The 18,200-nt window shown below is 39.0% G+C and overlaps 1 protein-coding gene across 1 annotated transcript in view; it reads left to right on the forward strand.

Annotated features, from left to right (window-relative positions):
• TMEM242 (transmembrane protein 242) overlaps positions 1–17,777 on the forward strand; it is a 21,369-nt gene extending 3,592 nt beyond the window's left edge. The window contains exons 3-4 of the mRNA XM_015621224.3: positions 3,365–3,502; positions 16,405–17,777. Coding sequence (XP_015476710.1) covers positions 3,365–3,502; positions 16,405–16,503 — 237 coding nt within the window. The 3' untranslated portion in view covers positions 16,504–17,777. The remainder of the gene's footprint in view (positions 1–3,364; positions 3,503–16,404) is intronic.
• Positions 17,778–18,200: the final 423 nt, after the last annotated feature.

The following is an 18,200-nucleotide window of genomic DNA, read 5'->3' on the forward strand; positions in this document are numbered from 1 at the left end:
CTGCTATTTGTGCAAAGGAATTGCAACAGTTTGCTAGCAGAAATCTGTGATTTCATGGGCACCTTGACTTCAGTACTCCAGAGTGTAGAGAGATACTTTTTTGTCAAGGTATTTGTCAGTGAGCAGTTTAAAAAAGGAAGGACTAGACTTTGAGAATGGCTTAACTCTCTGTAGAAGCTCTCCGAGGTACCAATGAGATTTTGCATTAGCATTCTTAAATTTATAGTTACTTACTGGAAGTAACTTTTAATAATACATCATGTATAATAACAACTACAGAAGATTGCACCTTTTTTAGATGTTCAATGCCTAAATATTATTTTTTATCCATGTTAAGGTGAGGCCATAGTTTGACAGGTACTTAAAGCCAACATCAGCCAGCACCAGTGTTGAAAGAATTAATTCTATCAGTCCTCAGTTTCTGGCAATTTATTCCTGTTCAGTGAAGCCACCAGTACATGTGCTATTGGATTTGATTATATTTGATATATTTGATTATGTTTGATTATATTTGATATTGATATGATCCTGGTTAATTGATTTTTTTTTGGTTAAAATTAAATGCTCTGCTGCAGCAGCTTCCTTTTGAGAAGTGTCCAGTGTTACCAGCATTTATGCAGGTGTTTAATTTCACAATGGATTCGGACATACAAAAGAGTGAAAACACTGAATGCAATCAACCAAAACAGTTGAACACACTTTATTTTAGGCACTGCTTCCTTTTAGACACTCTGTGCACACAAGGGGGCAGTTACACGATCAAGGCCTGTGTCTGAATAAAAAAACAGAGTGTGATTTTTTTTCCTTCTCCTGCTTCCTGTTTATATCTTCCAGAGGAAAACAAAACAACAACAACCAATGAAATTTAAAAAGCAGCATATATTTGGAAAACAAATAAGCTAATTCTGCCCTGTTTTTTTCTGGCCTGTTTTTGGAAAGACTCAATATTGTTTAAAAACTTATTTTTTTAATTTAAAAATGTTTTTTTTAAAAAATACAGAGCAGCAGTGATGAGAAAACAATCTGAACATAGAATAACAGGTTACTGAATAAAACTCAATTCTCTTAAAAATGTTTTTTCCTGGTGTCATCCTTTTCTCCCATGCTACCATTGTTCTTTGTAATTTTTTAGCATTTCATTAATCAGCTTTCTTGACATTCTGAACAGTGTATGTGATAATCATTTAACCAACTGTCCTGTTTACAGAAACCCTTATCTGTGTACTTAAGTATCCTGAGGAATCAGCCTGTGACTGAGCCCTGTTTGACTGCAGCCAGTAAAACCAGATTAGTTGTTTCCATTTACCGATATTTTTCTGGGACAATCAAGCATTTAAAAAGTAGTCAGTTGGTTTTTTTGCCAGCAATTTTCACAGATAATGACTCCTATTTAAAGATTCTGTGTAGAGGATATTTTTGTCCATTCATTTCCCATCTTCCAAATGGCACCATTTTTTTCTCAGTGTTGTTATATATGATTAGACTATGGAAGCAGGAAAAATGTCAAAAGTAATCAGCATTTCAATACTCAAAGCTGTCTCTACTAAAAGAGTTATAATAGTTCATTATCTGTGGTAAGGAGATAATAGGACCTGATATTATAGCGTGACTAGAGATCTCTGCTGTTTGTGTGCGTGTATGCTTACAGAGCATTGTTTCTCTTAACAGCTTCCACTTGGGATGTCCAAATTGGAATAAATAAGGGTCAAGTTACGTACTGCTTGTGCCCTTTCCAAGTCCATGTTTGTCCTTGGGTAGCTGTGCCTATAGCTAAATCCCAAGGGAAAGTGTCAATGCTGAGGAATGTCTGAGGATCATTTTAATAACATTTCAATAAATAAAAAGCCAAGAGGAGAAAACTACTGGTGCTGTTTGACTGACTATAGTGGTAGACATTAAGTATGTTTAATTTTATCAAAGAAGAAAGAGAAGCATTTAAAATAAGTTAAAAATTTAAAGCTTTTTTTAAAGCCAGAATACAAAAGATTTTTTTCCCCTCACTTTTTGTGATGAGTAAAAAAGAACAGTTCTTTGGCATGCTTTGGAGAAAAGTTTTTTTGATGCTTCCACAAGTTAATTTTGCTTTTCAGTATTTTAGACTGTAAATAAAATAATTTTTTGTAATTTTATATGTGTAATCTCATTTATGTTACCCCTGAGCAATACTTAGTTGTTTTTTTTCCAAGATAACCAGTTAAGTAGAATTGTTGTGTAAGGATCATAAATACCAATCTTATTAACAATTACCATCTGAAATCTGTGTTTGCATGTGAACAATTGAACAGTGATCCTTTGGAGGGGAGAAAAATCCTCTGAATGGCAGTTGCCACTATGAGCAAGAGAATTCTCTCCGTGTCACTGCTGCTGTGGGTTACACAGGTTGAAGCTTTGCTGTGCCAAATAGGTGCAGTACGGTGGGAATTGTGAGGTGAGAATGGCTGGCTAGCAGTGAGGTGGGGTGCACATGGATTGATGGTGTCCCTAGAAGCTGCAGTGTCCATTTATGTGTTGTGATAGAGAACACATTTCCTTATGGTGGGGACCCCATCGTAGCCAGGGCTGCATTCTTGGCCTGAGGTGGCTTTTCCAAGTGACAGCATTTTCATAGTACTCGTGTTATCAGGACACATGGCATTCTATGCAGCAGGATCATAAAAACCACCTACTCTCGTAGGTGTCTTCTGACAAAAATGAGAAGCATGGAGACCACACAGCATTTTCAGTGTTCCTGCTTGGTGAACTCTGCAGGGGAATCGGTTCAGCATTGTTTGCTTTTACAAAATTTTCCTTAATAGTTTCTAGAGCTTCTTCAGAGTTGTAGCCCTCTGAAATTAATCCCTGGGTCGCTACAATACTCTTTCAATGTCCAGATGAAAGCTGCTCCGTGTCTTGCAGGTTTCCAGTGAGCTGTTCCAAAAGTGCAGATAAAGACCTATGGGCCTTTGGTTGCCCCCCATGAGAAAGTATCAAAATCAATGCCATAGTGATTATGTTCAGATGTCACTGGCATAAAGGCTTGTGACTGGTTTAGACTCATTTTCATATTTTGACTGGTGAGATAACTGAGTGTTGGCTTCTTGTGCCCATGGAACAACTGACTGGTATATTTGGGCATGAAAGTCATCCCCAAGTGGCACTGCCAACAAGTGAAATCTGCTCCTGGTAGGAAGGCACTTCATCCAGCCCCTTTTTCTTTGGCTCCTGAGGTGTGCTGGCAGCCCTAAGATTTTCTGTGGCCGCACAAGTGCAACTGCTAGGTCAGGAAAAAAAACTCTAAATCACCAACTTTCTTAGTGGTTTGTTTGTTTGTTTGTTTGTTTTCCAATTGCTCATTTTCTCATGATGTTTTTCTCTTTGGTTCTAGGGGATTACTCCCACAGCTGCACTACCAGAGAGTGGTTCATCACTGGCCTTACGAGCCCTAGGGTGGGGCTCACTCTATGCATGGTGCGGAGTTGGATTGCTGAGTTTTGCCATCTGGAAGGCTCTGGGTGTGCACAGCGTGAGTAGCAATTATGATTCCCTCAACTCCATATTTTTCCTTGGGTAATGCATCTTGGGATGGCATCTCTATACTACTTCAGCCTAAGAATTACACGTTCATTCACCACCTGTGGAATGACTAACCAGAATGTGTGCAAACAGGAAAGGTATTCTTACATCTGCAAAAAATGGCATGCTGTGGGAGGAGACAGTTTAGGGGGAGGAAGAGTTTTGTCCCACTTTATGTTTATTTGCACAGATGTTTCAGATACCACACAAAAGAGCCAGTGTTCTAATTTAGAGACTTAAACAGTAGCTGCAAACTTTCTATATCCTTTGCTTATTGAACTGAAGGCTACCCTCCTGAATCCTATTTTTAGAGCAATACATTTATTTGTCCAAGTTCTATTTTTTTGCATCAAGGCACAGAGGATGTAAGAAAATCTGAAAGGAAACCAGCTTGCTTTCTAGAAGTGGCAAGGGGACAGAAGACTGAGAATCCTGTGCATTAGAATGGTGGTCCTTGACATGTCACATCAAGGCAAAGAAGCTCGGGAAGCATTTGTATATCCCAGGATACCAGCTATCTTTAGTAATTTGATTATGTTCCAGTATTTCACAATGTTGAATGTGGGCATTTAAGTTCATGTGAGCATTTTTGTTTGCCCCTAGTAATGAGCCATGACTTAAAAAGAGTCCCCTGCAGCTGTAGGTGTGGGAGAGTTGTTTGCATCCTCTTTAGGACTAGGAATGAATAACTTCCTTTATTTTATGTGGCAAATATTTACATATTCAGCAAAGCATATATAAAGGAGAAAGGTGATCCTACTTTGTCTTAGTACTGTTCTCATTAATACCTTTATTCAAGTTCTCATTTCTTATCTACTCTCGTGATGTATCCTGTACCTCACAATTTGAGTCCCAAATACAGCATTACACAATCCTTTATTTCTTAGCTTTCAATGTTGATTCTCAGTAGGAACAGATAAAGGAAGGCTGAACACCAAAAAAGTGTGGTAGGACATAGGAGGCAGCTACAACACATTTTGTTTAAACAGAATCCTCCATGTGCAGCTGTGGTGGAATGTCTGGGAAGGGAGAGGAAGAGTGGGAGTTTATACTGTCTGCATGCTGAGCTACAACAATTCACTCAGTTTGCTGGCAGTCGGGTCACCAGTCACAAGGACTCATTTCACACTGTACTGCCAGCTCTGATTTCTCATTCTGAGTGTCTGGTCCTGCTGAAGGACAGCAGAGTCTGACCCTAGTCTGCAATTTATGTTATCTGTTTCTTGGTAAGCTTAATTTTTACTTCCTTGAGAAGTACTGGCCTAGACCCACTTACTTGGTTTCCCTATGAGGCTTTTCTTGAGGCTGCCTGCCAGGGAGCACTCACAAAAGCTTGAAAAGGTCGAGCCCCAGCATGTGTCTGAGTCTCGTGGGGCTTCTGACAGCAAGGACTCCTGTGTCAGAAGCAGACCACAAGCATTTTAGAGAATTGTTGAGTGGTCCTGGTCAGAAAGGTGCGTCTTATTAGGGTAATATATTAAGTGTTTAATGGCTCGAGTCATCTGAAAGTTAAGGTACCAAAAGTCTCAGTGGAAAATGGGATGTGATGGATTGGCAGAAGTCACACCAAAAGGAATACCAGAGCCAGCAGATCTTGGCGCGGGACTGGCGTGGCCAAGGAGGCCATGGGGGAGTTCTCGTCCTGGCCAGCCTGCAGCACATCGGGGCAGGGCTGGCTGGGCCGGAGAAGGAGAGCAGAGCTGGTCACTGAGCGCAGTGCGAGGTGTGCTCGGTGCTTTTCGTGCCTCGAACGCTGCCCACGCCGGCCGCGCCCCGGCGAGAAGGCAGTGGGATGTGCGGTCCTTGTCACTGGGCGGCCCTGATCCTTTTTGCCACGTGCCGGGAATGCAGCCCGGGCCGGCAGGAAGCGTGGCGAGCCTCCCCCGCACAGCCGCGGGGCAGAACCGAGCCGGGCCGGCGCTGCTGCGCCCCAGCCCCGCTTGGCTTCTCGCTTGGTGCTCCTGCCCCGCTCCCGGCTCGGAGCTGCCCCGCAGCGACGCCCGGTGGCGCCGGCCGGAACTGCAGCGGCCGCGCCAAAGGGCCGGCTCATCCCTGCTCCCGGGAGTGCGGGACGTGTGCCGCAGCCGGCCGGGCTTTAGGGAAACCGGGCTGCGCCGCCGAGCCGGGCTGCCCCCAGGCACAGCCCAGCAGAGCGGCATCACTAGCCATCCATGCCAAAATGCTTCTGATATTTCCTGTGAGCGTGAATTATTGATGGGACAGCGTGTGATTGATAAAGTATGTATTACCCTAAGCTTTGTGGTTGTTTTAAATTATCTTGTTATCGCTCCCAAAGTCAAAGATGAAACAAGAGCAAAAAGGATAGTTCCTTGAGTAGTTGTAATTTATCTGTGTTAGTGGCACGATTGCTCAGCAGTATGTGTCATGGAAAGAAACTGAAGCCACAGTTCAGGATGCCTCATCCTCACACCTTCTGAGACAGCCTGTGTTTGCCCTAGAAGCCAATTGTTAAGATTCCTTCCAGATACTGAGGTGATGCACCAGATTTGGTGATTCTAGATTTTTATTTAATCTTTGTGGTTTATTAATTCTTTAAACAGTGCTGTGACAATGCTTGCTTCCAGCTCTTGGATGGTTTTACTGTTAAAGGTGGTTCCCTATAGCTTTACAGTCTGCTGTCTTTATGCCAACATCAAAACCCAGGGGTGAGAATAAGTAACTGATCTTTATGTCTTGGTAAGGAATATAGAATATTTTACACTGTCTCAGGTTGGGTTGTTAACATTCCCTGATTGCAGTTACCACTGCTGTAATCTGAGGACAGGCTGATAGGTAATAAACACTACTAAATTCCACTCAACTTTTATTCTGAAATGAAGAATTGATGGTTCAGTGAGGACTTTGTTTGATAATGGTTTAAGTTCTATTTCTCAGTAGCATAAAAGAAATATTTTTTTAGAACCTAGGAGATGGTGCTTATATACTTTTATATTGCAGAAAATAATCAGGTGTCAGTGATAATCAGACTTTTTAAACTTGCTTCCTGAAATCGCTTGGGAAAATATTTAAATTTGCAGCACCTTTGATTATCTCTGAGCATAGAAACTCCATCTGTATTAGTGAGTGTTATTGACTGGCAGCACTGGCTGAGAGAGCAGGCTGGGGACCTGATATGTATAACCATTCCAGGAGTTTTCAAAGTTAGGACTGACACTAGCCTTGCCCCATGGCTGTTGGCATGTTGGACTATGTTATGTACACTGCAAGAAAGCTTCTTCAGATTTGTGTCACCCTAAAAAACTGCTTGTCATGCATTTTGAGACTGTTCAGTAATTACACAGACTGATGCCTAGGGAGCACGGGCAACTGGGAGATTTGCTTCCAAAGAGCACTCCTGATCTGAATCTGAGACTCATCCAAACATACCTACAGCCTCCCTCTCTGAGGCACCTTACAATGTGGAAAGACCATGCCGTGTTAAACACAAGCTTCAAATAAGTCTGGTTTGAAATAAAATGGCACCATTGTTTTTAACAAGTTTATTTGCTATTTAACAACTTCCACATTGTGGTATTGTCTTCTATGGCATTACCTTACTGGTTTTGAGCTTGCAACATCCAAACCATGTAGGTGGCCACTCCTGCTGCAGTGGGATGGCTGTTTGCTGATGCAGAACACAGAAGTATTGAAATAAATTTTGTAGAAAAGGTTGGGTTTGGTTATCATTTCAGGTTTATTTTAAAGTTGAATAGTAGTTGAAACATCTTATTTCAACACTTGGTGTATGAGCTGTTCAATGAAATTTAAAATTTTCGGTTAAAGAATAGATGGCATTTCACCCAGTAAAAAACTTTAAAATTAAAATATGCGAAAGATCTTAAACCTGCTATTATTACATTTGTACTAAACAAGTATTTCCATTGCAGTTTCCAAAAATTAAACCTTTTTTATTTTACTTACCTATTCTGCTAGTCTTATGATCCACCACACTTATTACTGGGAAAAATTTTAGTGTCATAGAATCACAGAATAACAAGGGTTGGAAGGGACCACTGGAGATCATGTAGTCCAATTCCCCTGACAAGGCAGGGTCACCTACAGCAGGTGATGGTTTTCTGTAAGTTTTCTAGAATTTTTTAGAAGTTAACTTTGGAGTTGTAAACCTTTCTTTTAAATTAAACTCACAGCTGTAGAGTACTTGGCAGATACACACAGCTATTAATGTCTGATTTTTTTTTTTATTTTTTTTTTTTTTTAAGCTTCCAGCAATTATGAACCTTCTTTTAAAAGCAGAACTATGCCCTCAGCTCTGGTAGACTGAAGTGTACAACAATTAACAAACAAGATAAATCATGCTTTAAAAGCCCTCTTGCTCTTCATGGCCTCAGTAAATTAGGTTTCATTTCCTCAAAAATAAAAGCATTCTCTGTCCCATAGGAAAAGGGCTAGGATGATTCATATGTAGGTTTGTGAGATCCTGGTTGTTGCTGTTCTGTGGAAGGCTGGAAAAATATTAGAAGAATCTCTTAGCAATTTGTGACTAATATAAAATATTAGTTTATCACTTTTATGGTGTCTCCTAATGAAATATTCTGTTTTTCATTGATCTTAGCCTTTAAAATATTAGGAATCTAAAACAATTGCATGGCCATAAACAGACATCTAAAACAATTAAAAGCAATGCAGAGAATATATGCTTGTTGTGGCTTTGATGGTAACAACATTTCCTAAGTGAACTTCTTTTCCTCCAGAAAAAAATCTAACCTCTGAATCACCATTTTAAGCATAAAAATAGCATCCCCCTGCTTGTGTCAAGAGATATTTGTTATAATTTTGTGAAAGTATAGTCATAGGCACAGTATAAATACAAAGGAATATTGGCTTTAAGGATGGACTAATTAAAACAGAAGATGAGAGCACAGAGTCATGGTCTTCAAATACGGCATCTGTAAATTGTACTAAGTTTATAAATTCCAATGTAGGTATATTGCAGTGGCTGAAATTTTTACTCTATTTTATAAATGAGCAAATGTTGCTAAAAAAGCACCGTATCTCCTAAAATAATTAGAGTAATACTAGAGTAATTCCTAAATATTTTGTTATTAGTTTTTAATTAGTGCTGTGTTTAATCCTCACAAAAAAAGTTACTTATGAAATTACTATTCCTTATCATGCTTATGTCTGCTGGCATAATAGAAATTTACCTTTTCCTTGTTATTTCATGATCACATATTTCTATATAAATCAAATCTGCCCATTTTTTTAATGCAATATTTATTTCCTCAATGCTTGTTTAAACTCAGGCTCTTAGAAAGAAGATGGAGTACTAGTACATGTTAGCACTTCCTCCTCCTGTTTATACTGGATTTTTCTCTGCTGCTTATATTGCCTAATTAGTTTGGTTTGGAGAAGACTTGCCTCCACACATACGTTCTGCTAGTATTTTATTCAAGAATGAAAAAAAAAATGAAACAAATGAACTTCAGTGTTTACTTGATGAAGCAGAATGCTTATTCAAGGATTAAGATCATCATTTTCCTACTGGAAAGCTGCTACATCTGCTTTATGAATAGGGACAGCTGTAAGGGAGTATTTCTAGAAATGGAAAGGCTGCAACTGTAGCTGTCTTGAGGAGTTTTGTTGTTGTGTCCTGGAAGAGACTCGCAGCTGTTGGCTGCCACCAACCCATTGGGAAGCCTGTGGTCTGAAATGCCTCTGTGTCACCCTACGTGGATGAGTGGGTTGATCCACGTCTTGGCCACATGTAACTGTAAACTGTGCATCTACAAGTAAAATCTATCCAGGCTTCTCTGATGGGTGTGAGTTATCCATGCTCCATCTCAATCCTGTAGCATTGTCCTGGATGTTGAGCGTAGTGCGTGGCCGTGCTTGCCATGCCCCACTGTGGGCCAAGACCCTGGCTGCTCTTCTTGCCTGGGGGCTTCTGTCTGTCCCTGCCTGCTTCTGTGTGTCACACTGGCTCTGACAGCTTCCTTCATGGAATTCAGCCCCAGCCAAGGCAATGAAGCTGAAGCCTCACCAAAGAGTTCTGGGTTTTCGCTGGCCCTTTCCCCTGCCTTGAATCTCACTTGTGGATGATACATACAATTAATTCCTGGACATACAGAGGGGAAAAAAAAAAATCAGGTTGCTCCTTCCAGAAACTGCCTGCTTGTAGACAATCCATATTTTTGAATTTAATTCAGAAATCCAGATTTCAGCACAGAGGAGTTTATAGGGTTGGGGCCCTCATTCTGAGATTTTGTGTCCATTAACCAGATAGCTTTATAAATTTGGATATTTAGCTGCTTTAAATTTAAAATTATTTCAAGGTTAATTTTTCAAATTGCCCGGGGTGACTAAGGGGCAATGACTAATAAACCATAATAGACTAATCATGTGGATGTCCTTTCCAGGCACCCAGATTTGAAAGTAAGATTCTGCAGAAATAAATGGCACATTCTTCAGTGATATCCACACTCCATTTTTCTGCATGGCACAAAAGCCTTTACTTTAAGATACCATATACTACAAAAAGTTAAGTTCTTGGCATTTATTTCAGAAATACCAACATGGGAATGTATAAAAGTGAAAAGAACACTCATATATTTCTGAACCTAAGGAAATTCCTATTTTTTTTCAGAATCAACTTTACAAAATTAGTGTCTCTGTGGATAAAAAAAAATTGAACATAATTAGCTAGCCACATCCTTTTTTTTTTTTTTTTTTCTTTCCTTAAATTCAAAATAATCTGGCCTTAACCCAGAGCAGTTTTACTTTCTTTTGGCTTTTCTACTGAAATAGCATCTTCTTCCCACTTAGGGATCTAAGTTACATTTGCACAGAAATGTAATCAAAGTGAGGCTAATAAAACATGTTTGTGGTGTAGATCAGCTCTCTTCCCAATTATGAATGAGCAACATGTCTTCTGCACTCATGGAAAAGTAACATGAGTAAAGTATCTCATGTGTTTTATCTCTTCATGTGACCCAATAATTGGAAAAGAGGCAGCCTGACCCCTGTGACTTGACAGCTCTCTAGTTCACCAGTAATTCAAGACAGAATATGGAGTAGCTGTGGGAGGCTATTACATATTTATAATTGTTTGGAAACTGGCAGCTTCATTCTAAGCAGTGATGGTCCTCTCCCCCTCTCCCTGTAAAGTTCATTTAGGTTGTTTTCACCTTGTTTTTCTTTTAAAAAGTACAGGACATGTTTTACCCACTTATGCAGGATTTATAGGGATAAATCTGTGGGAAAATAGTCTATGTGTTTAATTTTAGGCATTGTAAATAGCCCTCTGATTTCAACGAGGGTGCTCAACACTGCATAAGGCATGTGTGTATGCCTCCATGAGACAGGGGGCCAGTATGAGCTCCTGACTTCTCTAGATGTTTTAACACAATTCGGCTGCTGCTTTTCTCTGTGTAAGCCTGAAATGCTGTAATTAGCAAATAGGTGCTGAACAGGGTACTATAAGAGTACATCGAAAATATGAGGTTCATTACTGCCAGGATTGACACTCTCAGGGCCATTTTTGTAGACTTGTAGTTCTGCATAATCCAAACGTTCATGACACCTTTGCCAATGATGTACAAGATGTAAGAATGTGAACCAGAGCTCTATTTTCCATGTTACTCCAGAGCTGGCACGGAGTGACCCTCAGTGAGTGCCCCATTTTATACCAAGAGAAGGACAATCACCTTCAGCCACCAGGCTGGCTGCTCTGCTTATCCAGTCCTGCAAGGGCTCAGCACTTGTCATTTTTTACAAATAACTTGCTATTTCTGTATGTGGCCCTTGGTCATCATTTGCTAACAAGGGCAACAGCAATCTTTTTAAGATTTGGGAAAAGGTGGCAGGAGCAATCCTCAGTGATGCTTTTAAATCCAGGGCAGCCTGCCTCATCTTCATGGCTTGTGAAATGGATGGTGCCTGTGGAGAACAGAGGGCATGTACATACTGCATTCTGCTGCCACTTGATATTCCAGTTCAGGGCATCTAACCTCATTTCACTTGGAAGCTAATGTAAGCAGTTCTTACTGATACGAGTACTAAAATAGGAAACTAATAATTCCTGGAATCTGCGCTGGCCTATTAAGAATGTCAGACATTAAAGAGAACATTTCTTCGCAAAACTTTCATTCTAGGAATCAAATAGACTCTCTTAGCCCCTCTTCCATTCATTTTAATATGAACGGCCATGTAAGTGCTCTCAGTAATAGTGCTATCCCAATTTTTGTGTGACATTCTGTCAACGATGTACATTAAAAAGAGATTATTAAATGGAAGATGCTTTTAGGTCCCCATATTTTTGCCATCTGAGGCAAGATCATTAGGTTAAGATAAGAAAATAACAGTGATCTGTAGCTATTACAGATTATTTAATGCAGTAAGGTAGATGATACCCTTTTAGAAGGAAGCCTGACAGAGGTAGAACAGTTACTGTAATTTATTTGGTAAGAAAAAGCAGCGTAAAACTCTGTATTATCTGTGACAAAAAAAATAAAATTCACTTGAGTGAAATTCACTTCAGAGAGTTGCCTGCAGGAATGGAGCATACTGGAATGTTAAGAAATGTGTTACAAATCATTCATGTACAGGAAGGTTCAGGAGCAGCAGTTGAGAGTGGCCTATGGTACTGAAGGCAGCAAGAGGAGGTAAAATACATTCAGCTTTTAGTGCTTGGTTTACTGCACTATTAATTGAAGACATTATCACAGTTGAACTGAGTACCCCAGTGCTAGTGTGGCTGACAATAATAAAGAGACAGCCATTGCAGTGAGTTATTCAAAACATTCCAGTGCTTAGTACATAACGCATTAGCTCTTGTAATTAAATTAATGCCTTTCTATTTGATACCACTGATGAGAGTATTGTGGAATCTGGAGGAAATACAGGAAGAGATTTCCAGGAAGAAAGGAGAGAGAAGAGACCTCTTGCATGACATGTCTGCTGAAAAGAAAGGCAAGGCAAGACAAAGATTCCTAATTGCAGCATATCCCTCATCAAGAAGTGTGTTTGTCCCATGAGTTAAAGCAAATAAAGACAAGGTCCCAATTCTCACACCTCAAGTATAATAGAACATAAAGCTGATTAATTATCTTCACAAAAAGCTCACCACACTGCAGGAGAACTGGAAATTGGTAAGCCCAGTTTGTTGAAGGCCTAACTTAAATGTTTAGTGGACAAATTTTACTTTCAGTGCAAGAATACTTCGAAGTTGCAATGGGCATAGTATGACAGTGTCAACTAAATGCAAGCAAGAACAATCCAGAAGCCAGTGTGAGGTACTTTGGAGGCCAAATTTAGTCCTAAATATAAAAGTATATTAAATAGAGTTTGATCAGTCGGGGCCCAGAAGACTGAGCTCTTTGTCTCTGACTGAAAGAGTAAGAATCATTTAGACTGGAAAAGACCTCTAAGATCATTACGTTCGTCCATTAAGAAGTTACAGCCTAAAATGGGGTATTAGGATGGTTTGTAAGCAGGCATACATTGTCAGTGGGAGAGAAGGGACAGGAGGCTAAGGATGTGGTTTTCATGGTTATTTATGTGGGTATACACCAGTTTTGTGACATCAGGGTGTGTTTCTCTTTGAAAGCTTTCTTCATGGTTTAAGATGAGTTTTAGAGGAATTCTGAGTGCAGGGAAGACATTAGGATTTGGAAGTGCATTTGGGAGAGCACCAAGCAGAAATATGGAAATAAAGGAAAAAACTCAGAAGCTGATGTTATTAGTGGAACAGGAAAGAAAGGGGAAATACCTTAGAGGTCCAGATCAAAGCCCTAATGAAACACTGGACTGCACTTTCTGACGGGAAAATAGGAGTCTGTGACTGGTACCAATTAAGTTGCTTAATGTCTTACTAGTGAGAACTCAAAAACTGTTGTGGAGAGAGGTAATCAGGTGCAGTATCTTTTAAGGGCTATAGAAATGAAAACTTCTAGTAAGAGTTAGTAGCTGTGACATTTGTACTGGGAAGAAATTGGCCCTGTTTTAGACATACTGTGAAGTCATGTGTTAATGAGGCCCACACCAGTCACTGCAGATAATGTCCTTCTTAAAGAGCTGACAACCTCAAGTGTTGCACTGAGAAAGATCTGGCAGCCTCAAGTGTTACACTGAGAAGACAATGCACAGAAGTGATCAGCTTGGCATTATGATTTATTGAACTAGATCGCTGTCCAGGAATCACAAAGGAAGAAAAACTGTGGAAAAACATAAACATGGTCAAAATTGAGAACTGCAATGAAAAACTGTTTCTGTGCAGAGTGGGCTTGTGGAAAAGGACAGGCGAGAGAGGAGGTGACAAATGAAACAGAGTCTGGCATCACTTCCAAAGTGGTTTTACAAATAAGCATCAAAGTCTGAGAAGACAAGGCTGAGGAAATTTCTCAGGGAGTCTTAAAAGCAGAAGAAGGACATTGAATATTTCAGATCTGGTCCACATGTTAAGGAAAAATTACTTTTCCAGGAAATTAATTGCTTTTACCTGCAGAACATAAATTAATGTTCTGAGAGGATAGAAATCTATCTAATATTCTTAAATCTCCAGCTGCTAGCAGTGTTTCAGTGCTTTCTAAAATGTATACCTTTTTTGTTCTCCTAGAACCAAGTTGTAGTGTTTTATTTCCCAGACAAGACTGCTTTTTGTATTCAAGAGTTAGGGTTTGGCATGTTAATAATTATGAGGTGGTTGTCAGAGTGAGGAATCACTGCAGATTTCTGAGTCACTCTACCCATCATCTTTTTGGAGGCTTTTTACAATTGCTTTTAGTTTCCCTTTGGTTTGGTGCATCTTCAGTGGGGTAACAGAGGTGTCTTCTAGGGCTTATGAGTGCATCATTTAAATTTTATGCTAAGAGAAATTTAGGTCTGAGTTTAGAAACAGTCAGAAAATCCACGTTCTACCAGATCGTTGGCTGGTGCTGAATGTTTTATCTTTGGTTGTATCAACAGAGCTACAGCATTTTACATCAGGTTAGTATTTGACTATTCCTGTGTTCCAAACACCCAGATAATACTTAGATGAAAAAGTAGAAGGGTTGAATTACTCTTTAGGAAGCAAAAAATGTTAAGTAAATTGAATACTTTCCGCCCATCAGCAAGCTGGGATAACTTAATTACATAGGACTGGAAAAAACAGCAAAGCCAAAGCTCCTAAAACATTTCCTACAGTAAATACTTGCATTGAATTGGCAGCAATTGTTTAATGTAATTTGGGCTGTTCCTCTACGTCAGCTCTGATACTGCTGTTTATTATTCTTGGAAACATTAGCTGTCTGTGAGAGCTTCTCAGTTTTAAATGAGAAGCAAAAATGTTAGTTTAGGAACAATTGTGGGTGATGGCCAAGATTTTTAAAAACCAAGAAGGAATAATTAATCAAAACAACTATCTGATCAGAATGAAATATAGAGCAGAGAGTGAATTAGTTTTACTTAGGAACAAAATCAGGAAAAAGCAAGAAGGATAATTAGGCTCTGAATTTTCTTCCTACTTTATATAACATATATTTTTATTTGATTAGTGGTACTCAGGCATTATTACACAAAAACTGGGGTTCTGAAATGCTTTCATCCATCATAGTTAGCTACTGTCTAACTAAAGGAGTGGTAATTTCTTTGTAAATGTTTTCATTCTTTGTATCAGCTGTAACTTGAATAATTGCATTCTGGTAGCATGTCTGTAAAGAGGTACCAATACTTTGTCAGAATTATTCCTACACAGAAGGACTTGAAGAAGAAATAACCCAGAGGTATTTGTATAAATACTGATGACCTATAACACACAAAATGTAGGCATACAAGAGTAGATGCCTGTGTGTCTGTTTGGAATATCTAGATTTCCTGGAACCTCTCTGTGGGACATTCTGCCTGAAACAGCATTTGCTCTTCAAGAGGTCATTGCATCCAGTGCTTGAATACCACATCCTGTCTTCTCTGTGTGAATGTCATAGATTCTGTCATAGGGCTTCCTAAAAATAGCAGTCCAAAACTTCCCCTGTACATCCTGCTGTTTGTGTAACAGGATTTTCACTGATCTGGTTTTTCCATGCCTATCCTTTAAAAATATATTATATGTTAAAATACATGTAAAACTCTAAAAAAAAGAAAGAAGCTCACTAAATATAAATATTCTGATAGAAGTGATTTTTATTTAAATGAATGTTTGGTTCTGGCCTTACAAGACTATTGAATCAGACATTGGTGATAAAATATAAATTATAAATGCCATATATCTATCTATATCTGTATCTGTATAATATGGATATACTTCCTCTTCCACAGCATTTTAACAGCAGTGACAGAAAAGCTTGGTCCCATATATTGTTATGAAATTTGTTTTCTTTCCTACTGTTATATACATTTGAATGAGACTTTGTTTTGTCACCTCTATCCATATGGTGGGATAAACCTAAGGTGTCAGAGCTGAACAGTATTTTTCTTTAGCCCTTGTTTTGAAATCCTTTAACAGACTACTGGACCTTTCATCCATTACATGTGTAGAAAAAGGCACTGCAGTCAAAATAGGGGCACATTCTATGGAGGTAATTTTTCTCCAAACAAAAATATTCTAAGTGTGTCTGTGTGTGTATAATAATTCACGTGATAGCAGTGGATCATTCAGGCAAGCATTCCAAATCAGGCACCCCAGTGTGGTGCATTAGAAGGGGTGATTGTTGTGGGTCCCTTCATGCTTTTTTTCACTTTATTAATTGAACCAACATAATCAGAGGGAAAGTCCTAGTTTTCTATTATTTTAAAAGCTTTTTACTTGTTCTTCACCTCACACTGCTTGTTTTGTGGGATAAACCTGGGGTTCATGGTGCTGCTTTATTTGTTCCTTAGTTGCAGTTAACTGATTTTATTTTTAAATCTCTTTTATAGATGAAAGAATTCCGAAGTAAGATGCAGTCAATCTTTCCAGCAATTCCTAAAAATAATGAATCCAGTGTTGAATGGGAAAACTTACTTAAATCCAAATGAAAGACTCAGAGCCATTTGAAGGTGTCTCCTCCAGCGAGAACAAGAGTGGAAGTAGCAGAAGTGTCCCCTCTGGAAAACAAAGAAGCCTCAGACTGAGCAAGTTACTGACTGAGTGCATGGAACCTGGGAATGCCAGTAAACATCCAGGAGCAAGGGAGTTCAAGCCAAACCAAACCAATTAGTACTATACTTTTTAGCATGTTTGGCATCGTTGATGATGTTTTCATGAGAAAATGAACCCTCCAAGATAACTTGGATTCAACTGGAAAAAAGACTTTTTCAAAGACTTAGAGAAAACACTAAGTTTCTTCTTGATTAGTTGATTGATGTTATTGGTTAGTAAATATATGAATATAATCCAAATGAACTCCTGTCCCATCCTGCGTTTCAAGAAGAATTTTATGAAATTTCTCTAGGAAATGAAAACAGTACTTTCAGTGACTTGTCCTGTTAGGAATATAACCATCAAGTCAATCATAACAGATCTCTTGCTGAGCCTGAGGGTAAAGCATATAGTGCACTCTTAAAAAGAAAGGACATATTTGAATTTGCAACAGAGAAAATATCTAAATCATTTTTATATGTCTGAAGGGTAAGTTTAAAACCCAGTATGCAAGTAGTGACCTACAAGCTCCTCTGCAGAGCATTAGAAGAGATCTCTACAAAGGTCACTGTTCTCTCAGTATTAACTTTTTAAAATTGGATCCCACAATAATGAATTTGATTTTGTGTATAAAAGTCTCTACTATATTTGTATGTCAATTGAAATAAGTGAGTTGTAAGTGAAAAAGTTATAAAATAGTAAGACACCCAGTCAGTCTTACACAAATGTTTTCAGCTGAGAAAGTGTATAGGCAGGACTAATTTTGTATGTTCCAGTCATTTCTGTGGCTCTTCTACCAGAGGAAGCAATGTGACATTTTCCACACGGCAGCAATCTCATGAAGTGTGGGTGTAAACCAGAAAGAGTAATGTCTTACTCAAATTTATTTGCAGAACTGAAGATATGTAAAACTGGAGAAATAAAAAAAAAGTGCCATCAGTGAACTGTCCTCTGTTGCTTGATTATAAGATTTTGTTTTCAATTGCACAAAGTCCAGTTAGTCAGTTGTCAGATTTAATGAAGTTCTTGTAAAACTTGTCTTTTGTGATTTTAAGTCTTTATATTCATAGGAAAGAATATATAAAAAAAAACTTTAAATGTCAGATGAATAATAGAGAAGTATAGTTTTCCTATGAAACATGACAATAAAATAACACACGTGAAAATGGTACTATTTTTGTATTTTTGTTAGTTTCATGTGAGTGGTGATACCTGTTTTGCCTACATTTAAACATATCAGTGCTGACTTACCAAGTTTAACAAGTAGCTGTGTCATTATAACTGGTCAAATACTGAAGTGGACTAAATAAATGCCAATCACATGATGTCCTTAGGATTACTCTTAGTTTCTAAGGTGGGATTTGAGTCGTCTTTACCTAGACTAAATAACTCACCTGAATCAGTCATTCAAAGTGCCTTGCATGTTCAGTGGAGAAAGGCTGGCCAGAGGCTGGCTTGCCCTGTGCTGAAGTGAATGTCTGTCCCTGGAATTGTACAAGGCATCAGATCTGTCCTGCCTGCTGGCTGCCTTTGGAGAGAGCTGTCCTACCCTTACCCCTTACCCCCATCAGCACAGTGACGTAGACACAGTCGA

This window comes from Parus major, chromosome 3 (assembly GCF_001522545.3).
Source record: "Parus major isolate Abel chromosome 3, Parus_major1.1, whole genome shotgun sequence".
Lineage (NCBI taxonomy): Eukaryota > Metazoa > Chordata > Aves > Passeriformes > Paridae > Parus > Parus major.